The following is a 20,301-nucleotide window of genomic DNA, read 5'->3' on the forward strand; positions in this document are numbered from 1 at the left end:
GTGTCAGGACTCTCCAGTCACGGCCATTATTCTGTGATTTCACTCCACTCAGTTTGTGTGGAGTTTCCTGTTCCTCGTTAGAGCCGGGTGCCATGGGCGTGGCTTGTTCAGTCAGGGGACACACGGGCGGTTCTCCTGTGTCTGAGGGGAGCGGTGCCTATACCGAGACCCCAGTGCTGCGGCTCGCACTATCTGCATTGGCCATTTGTTATAACCGAGGCTGAAAGGTCCCGAGAGAACTGCCCCAGGGGAGATATGGCTGAGTGTGACATCTCCCAAGACCCAGAGCAAGATGCCACGGACGATGCCATGCTCTTGCCAGTTGCAGAAGTGGACCCAAACTCCGACAGGTGCCAGGCACTGAGGAAGCTCAGTCACATCAGATTGTACAAGAAGAGGTGGTTCATCCTTATCGTGGTGTGTTTGCTCAACTCCTCTAATGCCATGGTAAGTGGCTCTGTGAGGGCTCTCCCTGTGTGTACACTTGTACTCTTGGCTCACACTGAGATAGATATTCCCAAAGAGGTGCCGCAGCAGCAGTAAGTGACTTGTAGAAATACTACATTAAGCATATTAATTAGAGATGAGCGAACAGTGTTCTATCGAACACATGTTCGATCGGATATCAGGGTGTTCGCCATGTTCGAATCGAATCGAACACCACGTGGTAAAGTGCGCCAAAATTCGATTCCCCTCCCACCTTCCCTGGCGCCTTTTTTGCACCAATAACAGCGCAGGGGAGGTGGGACAGGAACTACGACACCGGGGGCATTGAAAAAAATTGGAAAAAGTCATTGGCTGCCGAAATCAGGTGACCTCCATTTTAGACGAATAGTGGATTTCAAATCCGGGTCATATGAGAATGTGAACTTTGTGACTATGAGACAGGGATAGCTGTACAGGCAGGGATAGCTAGGGATAACCTTTATTTAGGGGGGAATGTTATTAAAAATAACTTTTTGGGGCTCTATCGGGTGTGTAATTGTGATTTTTGTGAGATAAACTTTTTCCCATAGGGATGCATTGGCCAGCGCTGATTGGCCGAATTCCGTACTCTGGCCAATCAGTGCTGGCCAATGCATTCTATTAGCTTGATGAAGCAGAGTGTGCACAAGGGTTCAAGCGCACCCTCGGCTCTGATGTAGCAGAGCCGAGGCTGCACAAGGGTTCAAGCGCACCCTCGGCTCTGATGTAGGAGAGCCGAGGGTGCACTTGAACCCTTGTGCACCCTCAGCTCTGCTACATCAGAGCCGAGGGTGCGCTTGAACCCTTGTGCACACTCTGCTTCATCAAGCTAATAGAATGCATTGGCCAGCGCTGATTGGCCAATGTATTCTATTAGCCTGATGAAGTAGAGCTGAATGTGTGTGCTAAGCACACACATTCAGCTCTACTTCATCGGGCTAATAGAATGCATTGGCCAGCGCTGATTGGCCAGAGTACGGAACTCGACCAATCAGCGCTGGCTCTGCTGGAGGAGGCGGAGTCTAAGATCGCTCCACACCAGTCTCCATTCAGGTCCGACCTTAGACTCCGCCTCCTCCGGCAGAGCCAGCGCTGATTGGCCGAAGGCTGGCCAATGCATTCCTATGCGAATGCAGACTTAGCAGTGCTGAGTCAGTTTTGCTCAACTACACATCTGATGCACACTCGGCACTGCTACATCAGATGTAGCAATCTGATGTAGCAGAGCCGAGGGTGCACTAGAACCCCTGTGCAAACTCAGTTCACGCTAATAGAATGCATTGGCCAGCGCTGATTGGCCAATGCATTCTATTAGCCCGATGAAGTAGAGCTGAATGTGTGTGCTAAGCACACACATTCAGCACTGCTTCATCACGCCAATACAATGCATTAGCCAGTGCTGATTGGCCAGAGTACGGAATTCGGCCAATCAGCGCTGGCTCTGCTGGAGGAGGCGGAGTCTAAGGTCGGACCTGAATGGAGACTGGTGTGGAGCGATCTTAGACTCCGCCTCCTCCAGCAGAGCCAGCGCTGATTGGTCGAGTTCCGTACTCTGGCCAATCAGCGCTGGCCAATGCATTCTATTAGCCCGATGAAGTAGAGCTGAATGTGTGTGCTTAGCACACACATTCAGCTCTACTTCATCAGGCTAATAGAATACATTGGCCAATCAGCGCTGGCCAATGCATTCTATTAGCTTGATGAAGCAGAGTGTGCACAAGGGTTCAAGCGCACCCTCGGCTCTGATGTAGCAGAGCTGAGGGTGCACAAGGGTTCAAGTGCACCCTCGGCTCTCCTACATCAGAGCCGAGGGTGCGCTTGAACCCTTGTGCAGCCTCGGCTCTGCTACATCAGAGCCGAGGGTGCGCTTGAACCCTTGTGCACACTCTGCTTCATCAAGCTAATAGAATGCATTGGCCAGCACTGATTGGCCAGAGTACAGAATTCGGCCAATCAGCGCTGGCTCTGCTGGAGGAGGCGGAGTCTAAGATCGCTCCACACCAGTCTCCATTCAGGTCCGACCTTAGACTCCGCCTCCTCCAGCAGAGCCAGCGCTGATTGGCCGAATTCCGTACTCTGGCCAATCAGCACTGGCTAATGCATTGTATTGGCGTGATGAAGCAGTGCTGAATGTGTGTGCTTAGCACACACATTCAGCTCTACTTCATCGGGCTAATAGAATGCATTGGCCAATCAGCGCTGGCCAATGCATTCTATTAGCGTGAACTGAGTTTGCACAGGGGTTCTAGTGCACCCTCGGCTCTGCTACATCAGATTGCTACATCTGATGTAGCAGTGCCGAGTGTGCATCAGATGTGTAGTTGAGCAAAACTGACTCAGCACTGCTAAGTCTGCATTCGCATAGGAATGCATTGGCCAGCCTTCGGCCAATCAGCGCTGGCTCTGCCGGAGGAGGCGGAGTCTAAGGTCGGACCTGAATGGAGACTGGTGTGGAGCGATCTTAGACTCCGCCTCCTCCAGCAGAGCCAGCGCTGATTGGCCGAATTCCGTACTCTGGCCAATCAGCACTGGCTAATGCATTGTATTGGCGTGATGAAGCAGTGCTGAATGTGTGTGCTTAGCACACACATTCAGCTCTACTTCATCGGGCTAATAGAATGCATTGGCCAGCGCTGATTGGCCAGAGTACGGAATTCGGCCAATCAGCGCTGGCTCTGCTGGAGGAGGCGGAGTCTAAGATCGCTCCACACCAGTCTCCATTCAGGTCCGACCTTAGACTCCGCCTCCTCCGGCAGAGCCAGCGCTGATTGGCCGAATTCCGTACTCTGGCCAATCAGCACTGGCTAATGCATTGTATTGGCGTGATGAAGCAGTGCTGAATGTGTGTGCTTAGCACACACATTCAGCTCTACTTCATCGGGCTAATAGAATGCATTGGCCAGCGCTGATTGGCCGAATTCCGTACTCTGGCCAATCAGCACTGGCTAATGCATTGTATTGGCGTGATGAAGCAGTGCTGAATGAGTGTGCTTAGCACACACATTCAGCTCTACTTCATCGGGCTAATAGAATGCATTGGCCAATCAGCGCTGGCCAATGCATTCTATTAGCGTGAACTGAGTTTGCACAGGGGTTCTAGTGCACCCTCGGCTCTGCTACATCAGATTGCTACATCTGATGTAGCAGTGCCGAGTGTGCATCAGATGTGTAGTTGAGCAAAACTGACTCAGCACTGCTAAGTCTCTGCATTCGCATAGGAATGTATTGGCCAGCCTTCGGCCAATCAGCGCTGGCTCTGCCGGAGGAGGCGGAGTCTAAGGTCGGACCTGAATGGAGACTGGTGTGGAGCTATCTTAGACTCCGCCTCCTCCAGCAGAGCCAGCGCTGATTGGTCGAGTTCCGTACTCTGGCCAATCAGCACTGGCCAATGCATTTCTATGGGGAAAAGTTAGCTTGCGAAAATCGCAAACTGACAGGGATTTCCATGAAATAAAGTGACTTTTATGCCCCCAGACATGCTTCCCCTGCTGTCCCAGTGTCATTCCAGGGTGTTGGTATCATTTCCTGGGGTGTCATAGTGGACTTGGTGACCCTCCAGACACGAATTTGGGTTTCCCCCTTAACGAGTTTATGTTCCCCATAGACTATAATGGGGTTCGAAACCCATTCGAACACTCGAACAGTGAGCGGCTGTTCGAATCGAATTTCGAACCTCGAACATTTTAGTGTTCGCTCATCTCTAATATTAATGTATTTCTTGTGTAAGCGCCTGAGGCAAGTTTGTATCATTCTGCTTTTCATTTGTTTTTATGGCAAAGGGGTTGGCCACTTGTAGACCAATAAATAATAAAAAGTATATAAATATAATCAATTCCTCATGGTTTTCTAGATCTCGGCTTGCTGTCATTTATTCTGTTACTCTGACCGTGGTCATGTGACATACAGTCCATAGTCATGTGATGTACACACACAGGTGCACAGCTGGTTATAGTCACAGCAAAGTAATCAGACATCTGCCTGGTAATGAGCAGCATCTGTGCGCATCACATGACCATGGACTGTATGTCACATGACCATGGTCAGAGTTTTATCCACTAGAACTAAGCAAAATCAATGAAAGCAAGCCATCAGAGATCTAGAAAACCACGAGGAACTGATACCAAAAGTATATGGGAAAATTGTATATCTTTTTATTATACAAATATTTGTCTCTCAATATTGGTCTACAAGTGGCCAACCCCTTTAACAAATTAAAAACAGAATGATACACAATGATACAAATTTGCATGAGGAGTTTACACGAGAAATACATAATACGTTTACTGTAGCTATTTATACAAGTCAATTGCTGCTGCTGCACCTCTTTGGGAATAGAGGAAGCTACAAGGTAATATTTATCTCAATCTGAGCCCAATATATGGGAAAATTGTATATCTTTTTTATTATACAATTAATAACATTTGACTCTCAATACTGGTCTAAAAGTGGCCAACCTCTTTAAAGAGGTTTCCTGGGCAAAACAATTATTTTTAAAATAACTCTGACCACCTTGAGGCTGAGGCCACAGATTGCCAAAAAGTTATATATTTTGTTGCTGTATTCCTAGATAAAGCTAGAAGTAGACTGAACAGAAGGGTGACATACCTATAAACTCGAGTATAAGCCGAATTTTTCAGCACAGTTTTTGTGCTGAAAAAGCCCCCCTCGGCTTATACTCAAGTCAAGCAAAAAAATAAAATAGTGGGAAAAAAAAGCTTTAAAAAATATAATAAAAAATAAAGTAAATAAAAGTTCTAAATCACTCCTTTCCTTAGAATATATATAAAAGTAGAAAATGACTGTGAAACACATACACATTAGGTATCCCTGTGTCTGAAAGTGCCCAGGCTACTGAATATAGGGGATCTGCAGTGCCCCTGTTCTGTTGAGAGGGGTTAATAGGAGCACTGCAGATACCCTGTATTCAGCCAGGCTGAATTCCAAGGGGGGGGGGGGGGAACCCAGTCCTCAATCTCAGGGAAGAGGCAGACAGACAACCAAAACACCCTTCCCCCATCACCCAGCAACTACTGCACCCAAAAACTCCGACCATTTTCATTTTTGAAATTTTCCAGTAGCTGCTGCATTTCCCCCCCTCGAGTCAATAAGTTTTCCCAGTTTTTTGTGGTAAAATTAGGGGCCTCGGCTTATATTCGGGTCGGCTTATACTCGAGTATATACGGTAAGTTAAAAAGGGTTGTCTACGAATATCAGGAACCAAGGACGAAGTTGGGGAAAGGGAAAAAAAAAAAAAAACATACCTGACCAGCTTCCCTGTCCCCACAGCATGATGCTGCCACCACCATGTGTCATAGTGGGGATGGCATGTTCAGGGTGATGAGCAGTTTTACTTTTCCGCCACACATAGCACTTTGCATTTAGGCCAAAAAGTTCAATCTTGGTCTCATCTGACTCAAGCACCTTCTTCCATATTTGCTGTGTCCCCTATATGACTTGTGGCAAACTGCAAATGGCACTTCTTATGTCTTTCAACAATTGTATTCTTCTTGCCACTCTTCCTTAAAGGCCAGATTTGTGGAGTCCACGACTTTTACTTGTCCTGTGTACAGATTCTCCCACCCGAGCTTGGATTTCTGCAGCTCCTGCACAGTAACCATGGGCCTCTTGGCTGCTTCTTTGACTAGTGCTCTCCTTGCACAATCTCAGTTTAGGTGGACGGCCATGTCTTGGAAGGTTTCCAGTTGTAGAATACTCTTTCCATTTTTGCATGGTGGATTGAACAGTGCTCCTTGGGATACTCAAAGCTGGTGATATGTTTTTATAACCTAACCCTGCTTTAAACATCTCCACAACTGTATCTCTTACCTGTCTGGTAAGCGCCTTGGTCTTCATGATGCTGTTTGTTCACTTGTGTTCTCTAAGTGACTTCTGAAGGCAATTGATTGCATTTAGGGGTGTCAGAGTACAGGCGGCTGTATACTTTTGCACGTCACACTTTTCAGATTTTTATTTGAATTTTCATTCCACTTCTCAACTTTGTGTCAGTCTATCACTTAAAATCTCAATAAAATACATTTAAGTTTGTGGTTGTAAGTGTGAAAAAGGTCAAGGGGGTATGAATACTTTTGCAAGCCCACTGAAGGTATTGCTTATACCTTCTTATACTATCTTCTGCTCAATCCACTGTTGATTTTGGCTCAAAAAAACACACCAAATCTGAGACAAAAAAAGCGGCTTATCTGCAACGTGAGGCCTTTTCCTTGCAGTCCCAGCAAAGTGAATAAGATTTTATTTAATTTCAACTCAGCACTGCAGAAGGAAATGCTGTGGAATTCAACATTTTCAAAATTTATTGAAAAGCACAGCAGGTTAATGTTAGGTGCTAAACTGCTGCATTTTTCCCCTAGCCTATAGTCACAAAAATGTTTTTTTAAAGGCCGCCACAAAGTTGCATTAAATTCTATTTATGTGAATGGAGGGCTTTTCATAGGTTTTATTTTTGTTCATTTTGGATCGCTCAATACACTCCAATGTATGACAAATCCATAAAAACGGACACATTCTGGTGCAAAATGGTCATGAAAAATGAACATTTCTCTGCTTTGTTTCCACTGCATTTATTTTTTGTTGCAATTCACTATTTGTGGCCTTGGTCTTATAGAAATAGTAAAACAGTATAACAACTATGACACTAGCTGTGACTTAAAACAACTCATGTAAAACTGGAAAACACTCCGTGGATATCTTACTTGTTATTAAGTGTTTCTTAAGCAGTTTTTTATGCTGATTTCAAATGTGAAAACCGTTTTGCTATATCAGGTCAAATTGTTAAGATATTGCTGAATACCGTATTTTTCGGACTATAAGACGCACTTTTTTCCCCCAAAATTTCGGAGGAAAATGGGGGTGCGTCTTATAGTCTGAATGTGGGTTTGCAGCATGGCCGCGCTACTGCCACCGCTGGTTTTCTTCAGCGGCAGTAGCGCGGCAATCCGCAGGCCCCGGCAGCTAAGACAGTCCCCGGCATCTGCTGTAATAGACCAGCGGATACCGGGGAGTGTCTTAGCTGCCGGGGCCTGCAGATTGCCGCGCTACTGCCACTGCTGGTTTTCTTCAGCGGCAGGAGTGTGACAATACTGCTGGCCCCGGCAGCTAAGACACTCCCCGGCATCCGCCGGTCTATTACAGCAGATGCCGGGGACTGTCTTAGCTGCCGGGGCCTGCGGATTGCCGCGCTACTGCCGCTGAAGAAAACCAGCGGTGGCAGTAGCGCGGCCATGCTGCAAACCCACTGCTCCTCCGCAGGTCCCGGCAGTTAGTTAGCCCCCCCCCCCGGCCTCATACCTTTAGTGATGCAGGCCGGCTCCTGCACGGCGAGGCCGCAGGAGCCGACCTGTTCCGATGACAGCCGGGAGCCTAATGAAGGCTCCCAGGCTTGTCATAGATATATATTACTATCGCAGCTGGTCTATGAACCTCCGCGATAGTAATGTATAGAATCTCCCATAGATGGCAATACACTTGTATTGCCGTCTATGGGACTTGCAATCAAATGATTGCAGGTTCAAGCCCCCTAGGCGGGGGATATTAAAATAGTAAAAAAAAAAAAAAAAAAAAAAAAAAAACACTTAAAAAAAAATATAATAAAAAATAAAATAAATAAAAGTTCACCTCCTTTCCCTAGAATACATATAAAAGTATAACATTACTGTGAAACATATACATTAGGTATCCCTGTGTCTGAAAATGCCCGGTCTACACCTGGCCCCACAAAAAAAACGCCCTATACATCCCCGTACAGCTGCAGGGTCACCTGTCAATGTGGCCTTGCAGCTGTTCCAAAACTACAACTCCCATATATTAAATATTTTACCATTTTTTGCCTGAAAATTTTTTTTCCCTATTTTTCTCCTCTAAAACCTGGGTGCGTCTTATAGTCCAAAAAATACGGTAAATGTTTTTATTTTGTTTAATTAGGACTACAAGCTTCTGACAGTATACAAAATTTTATATATATATATATATATATATATATATATATATATATATATTTCTCAATAAATAAATAGAACATATATATATATATATATATATGTCTAAGAATTGCATTATAATTATTTATTGAAGGGGCTCTATCATTGGCAAAAGTAATTAACTAATCACATCCTTGCTTAGCCTTTAGAAAGGCTATTCCACACCTACCTTCTGTATGTAAATTGCCTCAGTAGTGTTTGAATAAGTCTGTTTTTATTCATATGCTAATTAGCTTCACAGTGCACAGGAAGTTCCCAGCAGCACTCATCTCCCTGCTGTGTACTATGTATGAGAGCAGGGAGGAGGAGTCAGCAGCAGCCTTTGCTGTATATACAGTGCACAAAGTGACTTCCGGGGTGCACAGAGAAGGCTCATTAGCATATGATAGAGCCCCTTTAATGTGGTGATTCGTTAAAAATATTGCGACCAGAGGATGTATAAATTCACCTTATCATTTTTGCTATGTGTGTGGCTTTGTAACAGACAAGTCACATCGGAAGACTTTCACGCCGTTACTAAAGAAAGCATACAAACTGTACTTTGATTCGAAGGTGGATTGTGGTAAGTCGTGGTCACCAAAGTTCATCTGTTTGACGTGTTCATACAACTTGCATGGTTGGATCAGAAAGGCAAAGAAAAACAATCACGTGGCATTCGGAGTTCCTGATATTTTTGCACATATTTTACAGATATTAGGGCTCATTCACACACGGCAAGAGGGGGCAGATTTTGACGCTGAATCCACATCATAATCTGCCCCCTCACAATAGAGGTCTATGTAGACCTCTAGCTTACTTTTTTTCCAACATGCCGCTCACGGAAAAAAGAAGCGAGCTGCCCTTTCTTCAGGCGGATTCCGCGGCTGATTCATCCCCGGCATACACCTCGTGGCAGCACCCTACGGGCTAGGCCCATTCATTTGGACCTACTCTGGAGTGGGCAGCCGCGATTGTCAGAAGCCGCAACAGTCATGGCAGGCGCATTTTGGCCCTATTCTGACGCGGCTTCCCGCGTCAGAATCGGGACTAAAATACGCCATTCCGCGCCCCATGTGAATGGAGCCTTAGACTTCAAACTGAATTTTTGTTTATCATATATTTATGTATGTTCTATATAATTTCAGTAGCTATAGCCATGTTTATGTTTAAAATTCATGTAGCAATAACTTTTAAAATACAAGTTTTTGCTCAAAAATTAAATTTATGTTTTTGAAATCATTGAAATATGAAATTTAAGAATGGAGGGTGATAGAGAAGAATGGTTTTCATATTCTAAATCAGCATGTTCAAATTGACTGAGATCGATTATTGTATACCAAGATATCCGTGGAAAGTTTTTTTTTTTTTTTTGTAGTGTAATTATACCCATACTTAGACATGGTAAAAGGAACCAGCTGCATCCAGGATGATAATGAACGAATTCCACGGTAGATAAAATTTTACTTTTATTTGTATCCATGAATAAAAAAGTTGCATAGTAACTATTGAGGTTAGCCAATCAGTTCAAGCGACGCGTTTCGGGAACATATTGTCCCTTCCTCTCGGCTCAACCATCATACAAAACTGAAACCCTTATAAGCATATAGATTGACTTAACCACACCCCTTATGTAAATGTGTTAACTATTTCAACCCCAATAAACTTCAATATTATCTTCATAAAGATCTAATTAACATATTACTAAATATTCCTATAAGAATAGATAATCAAGAAAATTTCATATATATAGTCAACCGTCAATAATATCAATTATATATAAACTACTGCATAAAAACCGCGTAACAAACGCAGTATATACCCAATGATATATATAAAAGATCCCATTCAAATGTACAATATCTTCACATCACTTATTATATACCATGTAAGTAAACACGTATCAGATTTTTACTAGATAAAAGACATATCGCTTACCCCAAAAGAGTCATCTTATGACCATCATTTATTGTGATCCAAACATATCCCTCTCAATACGCATGTACCAATGGTCCGATCGTGTTCGGTCACATGATGTTCCCGCGGCTGAACCACATGATCGCAACCTATCTTGTATCAAAAGAATATTAAGAAGAAAGAGAAGGATAATAACATCATCCACTATAAGGTCAAACCTACGTCAACCTCTATCATCAATTATATTGTTAAGCAACTCTGGATCTAATAAATAAATCAGTACCCATGGTACACGTGTACTCATGTATCCTTGGCCCAATCATGTGTCCGGTCATGTGAAAATCTCACGGCCGAACGACATGATTGTAATCTGTTTTGTATCAGAAAATATTAAGAAAAAAAGGAGAATAATAGCAACATCCACTGTAAGATCAAACCTACATCAAAATCATGCTACTGACCAACTATAGATCTAATTTGTACTGTATCAATAAATCGTGAGTGCACTGGTGCACGATCACACACGTAAATCAACCAAAAACAAACAAACAAGCTGGTCATACACATCTGCTGTTTCTCGGCTATAGATATTTTCAGAACACATCACATTATCTCAATAGATATATGCCAGGTCCGATTTGATATTCAGATCCTTTGGGTAACGGGTATTTAGCTGCATGATCCAAAATGTCTCACGTAAGAGAACTTTCTTGCGCCAATCCCCACCTCTAGGCGGACGTGATACATATTCAATGCCATAATATCTTAAACTGGAAACGTCACCTTGATGTATAGATAAGAAATGATGTGATACTCCAGAAGCATTTTCATGTTCTCTATTGCTATTTGTGATGTGCTCTGAAATCCTAGTTTTAACTGGTCTTATCATGCAGCTTACATACATCAGATTGAGTAATACACATTCGATAACATAAACAACATGATCAGTCACACAATTCAGAAATGATGAAATACGGAAGCTATTAGTACAATCCGAATTACGAAAAATAGTTGTTTTATGTGCATACTGACACGTTGCACCTACTCATCCCACACTTGTAAAAACCTTGAAGGCTAAGCCAAGTGGAGGAATTTTTGTTCTTACTGCAGAACATACTTGGGGACAATTTGTTGCCCAAAGTACCGTATTTTTCGGACTATAAGACGCACTGGACTATAAGCGGATGCCAATACAGACCCGGCATCCGCTGTACTAGAGAGGCGGATGCCGGCGAGGGATAGATGCCGTCACAGGTGCCGGAGCCTGAGACATCGCTACGCTCCTCTGCCCTGCATGAAGCCAGCGGCGGGGGGGACGGAGGAGCGGAATAGCATCGCCCCTGCCGCTGCTGGCTTCATGCAGGGCAGAGGAGCGTAGCGATGTCTCCGGCACCTGTGCCAGCGTCTATCCCTCGCCGGCATCCGCCTCTCTATTACAGCGGATGCCGGGCGGCTACATTCGGACTATAAGACGCACCCTTCTTTTCCCCAAAAATTTTTTGGGAAAAAAGTGCGTCTTATAGTCCGAAAAATACGGTACATCCTCGTCTCGCCACTATTTGCACACCTTCCTTCAAGATATCTTTAGTTATGGTGTCTTGTAAAAGGATGGGTAAATTTCGTTGAATAATTTTTTTAATCTGTGAAAATTGTTTAGTATACGGTGTAGAAAAAACTATACTATTTTGTCTATCAGTATTTTTATGAGTCCTTCAATAAGGAATGGAGATGAGCGAACAGTAAAATGTTCGAGGTTCGATATTCGTTTCGAGTAGCCCCTCAATATTATGGGAGGTTTATGTGCCTCTTTTCACATGTGACATATTTGCTACAGATTTTTTGCAACAATCTCCAACATGATAGAGAGCATTGCATATGCATATCAAGTACAGTGTAAAATAACTGTGGTGATTTGAAAGTCTGTTCCCCTATTTTAAACAGAGAACACATTTGAAATGCATAAAATACCAAAGCAAAGTCTGCAACAGTGTAGATTTTTTTTTTTCCATCAAAATTTCAGATTTTAAAACCCGCTCCTGCCGTACAGTATATGGATTGTCCTGGAATTAATTCTTAATACAATACCATTGTTAACATAAAATTCCTGATACATTTTGTCATCTTTGTAAAGTTTAAAGGAGATGGTGCATCCATGCCATTATGTAAATTTCACTACAACTTCCCCTTTATTATTGCTGACTGTTCTCCGTCAGACAAAAATCTCTGTAATGGAAAGTGTAAGAACTTTGAGCACTTAGTCTGTGGGACAGGTTTTCACACCCAGTTTATCAAGCTGTTATTCCTACAATAAAGAACTACTACTACACAATCCTTTATGTTGTTAGTGCAAGGAGTATTTTTATTTGGCTCTTCCAAGTACATAGTGATTAAGTAACAATAGTACTGCAATCGTCTTTCCAGTGGTTACTATATACATGATAATTACAGTAGTATCCAAGAGATATAATAATGGCAGAGTATAAGGGTTATGACAAAATTCACGTTGATATTTTGGCCAATCTTGGCCTTTTTCTTCAATCGCTGTAATGCAAATAAAAAAACAAAGTGAGATATATAGTACAGTAACTTAAATACATGTATACACATACAGGTGTCAAGCAGATTTGGCAAATGTAAATCACGGGTGTCATGTTGCGGAGATACAGTCCTATGAAAAAGTTTGGGCACCCCTATTAATCTTAATCATTTTTAGTTCTAAATATTTTGATGTTTATAACAGCCATTTCAGTTTGATATATCTAATAACTGATGGACACAGTAATATTTCAGGATTGAAATGAGGTTTATTGTACTAACAGAAAATGTGCAATATGCATTAAACCAAAATTTGACCGGTGCAAAAGTATAGGCACCTCAACAGAAAAGTGACATTAATATTTAGTAGATCCTCCTTTTGCAAAGATAACAGCCTCTAGTCGCTTCCTGTAGCTTTTAATCAGTTCCTGGATCCTGGATAAAGGTATTTTGGACAAACAATTCAAGTTCAGTTAAGTTAGATGGTCGCCGAGCATGGACAGCCCGCTTCAAATCATCCCACAGATGTTCAATGATATTCAGGTCTGGGGACTGGGATGGCCATTCCAGAACATTGTAATTGTTCCTCTGCATGAATGCCTGAGGATTTGGAGCGGTGTTTTGGATCATTGTCTTGCTGAAATATCCATCCCCGGCGTAACTTCAACTTCGTCACTGATTCTTGAACATTATTCTCAAGAATCTGCTGATACTGAGTGGAATCCATGCGACTCTCAACTTTAACAAGATTCCCGATGCCGGCATTGGCCACACAGCCCCAAAGCATGATGGAACCTCCACCAAATTTTACAGTGGGTAGCATGTGTTTTTCTTGGAATGCTGTTTCTTTTTGGACGCCATGCATAACGCCTTTTTTTATAACCAAACAACTCAATTTTTGTTTCCAAAATGAAGCTGCCTTGTCCAAATGTGCTTTTTCATACCTCAGGCAACTCTATTTGTGGCGTACGTGCAGAAACGGCTTCTTTCTCATCACTCTCCCATACAGCTTCTATTTGTGCAAAGTGCGCTGTATAGTTGACCGATGCACAGTGACACCATCTGCAGCAAGATGATGCTGCAGCTCTTTGGAGGTGGTCTGTGGATTGTCCTTGACTGTTTTCACCATTCTTCTTCTCTGCCTTTCTGATATTTTTCTTGGCCTGCCACTTCTGGGCTTAACAAGAACTGTCCCTGTGGTCTTCCATTTCCTTACTATGTTCCTCACAGTGGAAACTGACAGGTTAAATCTCTGAGACAACTTTTTGTATCCTTCCCCTGAACAACTATGTTGAACAATCTTTGTTTTCAGATCATTTGAGAGTTGTTTTGAGTAGCCCATGATGCCACTCTTCAGAGGAGATTCAAATAGGAGATCAACTTGCAATTGGCCACCTTAAATACCTTTTCTTATGATTGGATACATCTGGCTATGACGTTCAAAGCTCACTGAGGTTACAAAACCAATTTTGTGCTTCAGTAAGTCAGTAAAAAGTAGTTAGGGGAATTCAAATCAATAAAATGATAAGGGTGCCCATACTTTTGCACCGGTCAAATTTTGGTTTAATGCATATTGCACATTTTCTGTTAGTACAATAAACCTCATTTCAATCCTGAAATATTACTGTGTCCATCAGTTATTAGATATATCAAACTGAAATGGCTGTTGCAAACACCAAAATATTTAGAACAAAAAATGATTAAGATTAATAGGGGTGCCCAAACTTTTTCATAGGACTGTAATGACTATGGAAGAAGTAGGCCGACACTCCCTGATTTGGCGATGCTGGATCTGGGACATGTTTGTATAAAAGTGTGGGCAAATAATGAAAAAGAGTATGTGAAATATCTATGTATAAAATAGATGTGAGAATAATAGGAATTAACTATGTTGTGTAATAAAAACATGTAGGTTGAGGCAAATTGGTAATAAGTAAATGTAAGGCAAAGTATAAAAGGATGGTAAACTGAAGAAAAACATCAAATAGAAGAAATGTATATAGACTAGCCAAGAAGAGAAGTAAGAACAGGAGGAAATATGTGAAACCAGAGAAAGTAAGGGTAGTAGAGGGGGAGGGAAGACAGTAGAGGGGCAGAAAATAATATGTGATTAAAACTAAATAAAGAAGCACATAAGGTAGGGTAGGGAACGGGGGGGGGGGGGGGTATGTCACATGAGGAGGCTGGGTTTGTGGTACCTGGGATTTTCCATAGGTGTCTCAAATTCAAAACCATTCTGGAGATGGAAAAGAGAAGAAGGTTAAAATACATGGTTTATATAGTCACATTCAGTACTCTGTTGTGGCCTCTGGGGGATAAAGTCCATAATACATGGATCCAATACGACTATCGCGGTTTTAAAATCTTCAGGAGGTTGCCACCTCCATGTGGACAGGGTAAATGTTCAATCATCTCAGTTGACTGGCCATCGTGAATTGGTGATATAATGGCAAACAGGTTTTACTGCATTTAATTGTTGATTTGAGGCTTGAAATTCTATACCGTATTGCTTGCGTTGTCTCGTCAATATACATCAAACCATATGGGCATTTCATTAAATATACAACTAATCAAGTATCACGTGAAGAAATCTTCAATTGGATATGATTTCCTAATATGTGGGTGATGGAAATTATGTGATTATGTTGCTATAGGTAGGTAAGTAAAGGCATAGAAATGTACCCTTTTGGGTTTGTAGGAAGGTCTGTCAGTTCACTTAAAGCTTCCTGGTCCTCTTGTGGCGTATTAAAACTGGTAAGCTGAACTTTGGGATCTGTGGGTCTGGGCCTTCCGTAGGAGAGGCCAATGTTTAATTACCTGCTGTACTCTATTTATATTGGGGTGTACATGTGTACAAAAGGGATCCATTGTGGTGTTGCAGTATTAGATGTTCATCTGGTAGGCCTTACCATAGAGTCTGATAGACATCTTGAGAACTCCCTTTTAAGGAGGTTGTCCTTATAGGCACTCTGTAGAAATTTGGATGACATTTTTTGTAACCTGTTTGTAAGAACCTGTTGGTCTGTAACTATGTGCTTAATTTCTAAAATAGGGTGACTTTTTGGGGGTTTCCATTGTATTGGTAGTATAGAGGCTCTGTAAATGCGACATGGCACCTGAGAACTATTCCAGCAAAATTTGTCTCCAAAAGCCAAATGGTACTCTTTCCATTTCTAGACCAACTGTGATCCCATACAGAAGAATACAACCACATATGGGATATGGCTGTGTTCAGGAGAAATTATGTAACACACTTGGGGAGCTTTTTATAAATAAAAATAAAAAAAATTCGGACTAACTTAGTTTATTGGAAAAAAAAAAAAAAAAAAGTAATTTTTCATTTTCACGTCTCAATGTTAATAAAATTTGTGAAACATCTGTAGGTTCAAACTGCTCATTATATCCCTTGATATGTTCTGTGAGGGTGTAGGTTTCAAAATGGGATCAGTTTTGGTGGTTCAGATTGTATTGGGGCTCTGCAAATGTGACATGGCACCCAAAAACTATTCCAGCAAAATCTGCCAAATAGTGCTCTTTGCATTCCAAACCCCACAATGTACCCATACAGAAGATTATGACCACATATGGAGCATTACTGCGTTCATGAGCAATTGTTTAACAACCTGCATTTTCTCCTTTAAAGGGGTTGTCCCATGTCACATACTCACCAGTCTTCGTTGCTGTGAAATCTTCTGTCTTCCGGCTTTGTTGCGTCATTGGTGGGCGGGGGTCACATATGCAAAGCCAAGCGGCGAGATGCCGCTGGTCCTGCGTGCGCGCTCATAGACCAGTCTAGCCTTCACAATGCGAATACAGACCCAACATCCACTGTAATAGAGAGAGGCGGATGTCGGGTCTGTATTCGCATTGTGAAGGCTAGACTGGTCTATGAGCGCGCACGCAGGGCCAGCGGCATCTCGCCGCTTGGCTTTGCATATGTGAATACAGACCCGGCATCCGCTGTAATAGAGAGGCGGATGCCGGGGAGTGTAGACGCCGGCACAGATGCCTGCAACATCGCTATGCTCCTGCCCTGCATGAAGCCAGCAGCGGCAGAAGCGATGCTGTTATTCCGCCCCCCCCCCCCACAATAGCAGTTATGAAAAATGAAGCCTGGTCATGAAGGAATGTTTAGGCTCTGTCTTTAAGGGGTTAATCACCATTGTGTCTAGAAAAGGGATTTTATCACCTTAGTAACTCAGTGTAAAATTTAATTCTGGATAGATCTGATTTATATCCATCACAAAATAATTTAGAGTGTCAGATGGACCATCCCAAATGCAGAAAACATCATGGATGTAATGGTACCAGCAAAGGACATATTGTTGAAAATGATGATGACTATAAATGTAGCACTCCTCAAAGGCTTCCATGTATGCGTTCACATTATCACATTATTTGATACATTTCACACATATTGCATATTAATGCATTTAAATTAGAAAAGCTACCCTCATGATAAATTCCCTGAGGAGGTCAGTTATCGATAAGGGGTTTACAAATGTGACAGCATCCAAAAACTAAATCTACGCTCTGAATGGCACTTTTTCCAATCTGCTCCAAACAGCAGTTTATGCCCACATGTATGACATTATTGTACCTGAGATAACCCACTCAATCTCATACAAATGTGTATTAACTGCTGTGGAGCAAACAGGATGGCAGTGAACGGAGTGGGGGGGGGGCTATTTGGCTTTAGGAGCACGAATGTAATTTTTAAATGGCATGCCCTACAGTGCTGGTGAAGTCTAAACCCCTGACTCATAACCACACTTTGGATACAACCAACCTCAAGGATTTTTTTTCAAGGGCATAGTTAGCAATTTAACCCCCTCCAAGTGTGAATCAATTTATATTGTAGAAATGAATTCATAGTGGAAACTGAAAATTGTAATTTTTACAGAAATCTAGCATTTCTTTTCCAGTATGTGCCAGATTGTGTCAGTAGAGATGAATACTTCAAAAACTGTTGTTCCTGGGTTAACCAGTTTAACACTTTTTGGAGTGTGTGTCTGTGACACAAGCTGGTCACAACATATTGGACACTAAAATGGCATATTGTTTTAATAAAAAAAAGGACTTTCATCTGTGCATTTCTTCCTGGAAAATAAATTACTGCAACATTTGTGGTAAAAATGCTTGCTACATTCCTTAATAAATTCATTGAGTAGTTTAGTTTCTAAAATGGGGTCCCATATCCACTTTACTTGCACTTCAGAGGCTCTGCAAGAGTGTCATGACATGTCATGAATGACATCTTAAAACCAAGCAGCCTAAATTTGTGCTCCAAAAGCTAAATGGTGTTCCTCTCCTCATCCTGCTGTGTGCTCAATCAATTTATACCCATGTATACAGCTTTTCTTTTTTTTTTCCGTGTAATAACTTGATTAAGTCTAACTGTTTAAGCAGCTTTGCCTACTAAGGGAGCATTCACACGGAGTAACGCGGCACGCAATTTGTCGCGTTAACGCCGCGTTTGTGCCGCGTGTTTTGCGGCACGTGTTTGCCGTTGCGTTAACGCGGCGTTTACACCGTGCAAAGCAACGGCAAACACGTGCCGCAAAACACGTGGCGCAAACGCGGCGTTAACGCGCCAAATTGCGTGCCGCGTTACTCCGTGTGAATGCTCCCTAACTCTTCTTCTAACTTCCTGAATTTTTTTTTATCAAACAGTCAAAGCCACCCCCACCAGCTTACTGTAGGCGGGTTTACATCTGTGCCCGATCTCCGCTTTAGGCAATCTGGTCGGTTTCCATCTTCTGCCCCGAGAAACTGGACAGGGGACAGAAACCTGGTGCTCAGTTTTCAAACTCATTCACTTGAATGGGTTTGCAAAGTGACCACCCGTGAGCATCAAGTTGGACATGCAGGACAGAAATCTGCCGGTTTGGCTAAAGCGGAGATTGGGCACAGGTGTGAACCCACCCTGAACAGAACAAGTACAGCACATACTAAATATTAAACAACCTGTATAGGCAGCAGCTGGAGAGCTTCTATCTACCAGCTCGCAAACCAAAATCATGTGCCTTTGTTCATATGTGTCTCTCAAACATACTGACTTTGTGTGTGCCCAGGCAGTGAGAGAGACAGAGCTGCCCTTCTAACCTCTCTTAAATACCCACCCTCTCTAAAGTAAAGGGATCCTATCATTATAACACAATTTTTTCTGCCTACCACGTAGGAATATACTTAAGAAAGGCTATTCTTCTCCTACCTTTAGAGGTCTTCTCCGCGCTGCCGTTCCGTAGAAATGCCGATTTTCATCGGTATGCAAATTAGTTCTCTCGCAGCAGTGGGGGTGGGCCCCAGCGCTCAAACAGCACTGGGGGTATCCCCAATGCTGCGAGAGAACTCTCCAGTGACGCCTCCATCTTGTTCAGGAACGTCCTCTTCACATGTCTTCTTCCGGCGCAGGCGGTCAAACTTGCAGGGCTTGGGCAGAGCCTACTGCGCGTGCCCTCAAGCCACAAGAAAATGGCCGCTTACTTACTGTTTGACCGCCTGCGCCGGAATGTTATTAGAGCCTGCACTAATATCATGTCTGCTATAAAACAGATACAGTGTGACATAAATAGTGAGGGGACCCGGACAGTATTATATACTCCACAGTGCCCCCCCCCTTTGGTATTATATGCTCCACAGTAGGCTTACCACACAGTATTATATTCTCCACAGTACCCCCCCCACAGTGTTATATGCTCCACAGTAGGCCCCCACTCACAGTATTATACGCTCCATTGTAGCCCCCCCCCCAGTATTATATGCTCCACAGTACCCCCACACACAGTATTATATGCTACTCCGTACACCCCCCGGTATTATATGCTTCCCAGTACACCCCCATACACAGTATTATATGCTCCCCAGTATGCATCCCCCTGGTATTATATGCTCCTCCATACCCCCCCCCCCCCCCCCCACACACACACAGTATTATATGCTCCCCAGTATGACTTACTGACACACACTCACAGACAGAAACATTCACACACACACACACACACACACTCACTGACATACAGACACACACAGACATACACACTCACAAACACACACACTCACAGACATACTCTCTTATACTTACCCATGAAGAGCCGCCAGCGTCCAATCATTTTAACTGCGGGCGCTGATGACTCACATCATCGCGCCTGCGTCGGGGGAAAGGTCAAACTCTGCAGTCAGTGTGGGCTGCGGTCGCACGATCCACAGCCTACACTGACAGCTTTCAGCTGTATGTGCATTTGCACATACAACTGAAGGCAGCGATTGCTCATAAATGGGGAATCCTGAACCAGATTCCCTGTTAGTGAGCAATACGGGTGACCGCACGCATGCCAGCATAGAGGGCTCTTCGTGCCTTCTCTAGCACGCGTGCCATAGGATCGACACCACTGGTCTATGCCTCTATGCGATG

At 43.1% G+C, this 20,301-nt stretch overlaps 1 protein-coding gene across 1 annotated transcript in view; it reads left to right on the plus strand.

Moving 5' to 3' along the window:
- Positions 1-209: 209 nt before the first annotated feature.
- SLC49A3 (solute carrier family 49 member 3) overlaps positions 210-20,301 on the plus strand; it is a 49,013-nt gene continuing 28,921 nt past the window's right edge. Inside the window, exon 1 of the mRNA XM_075280448.1 lies at positions 210-447. Within this exon, the coding sequence (XP_075136549.1) occupies positions 256-447 (192 nt within the window). The 5' untranslated portion in view covers positions 210-255. The remainder of the gene's footprint in view (positions 448-20,301) is intronic.

Source organism: Leptodactylus fuscus, chromosome 1, assembly GCF_031893055.1.
Source record: "Leptodactylus fuscus isolate aLepFus1 chromosome 1, aLepFus1.hap2, whole genome shotgun sequence".
NCBI lineage: Eukaryota > Metazoa > Chordata > Amphibia > Anura > Leptodactylidae > Leptodactylus > Leptodactylus fuscus.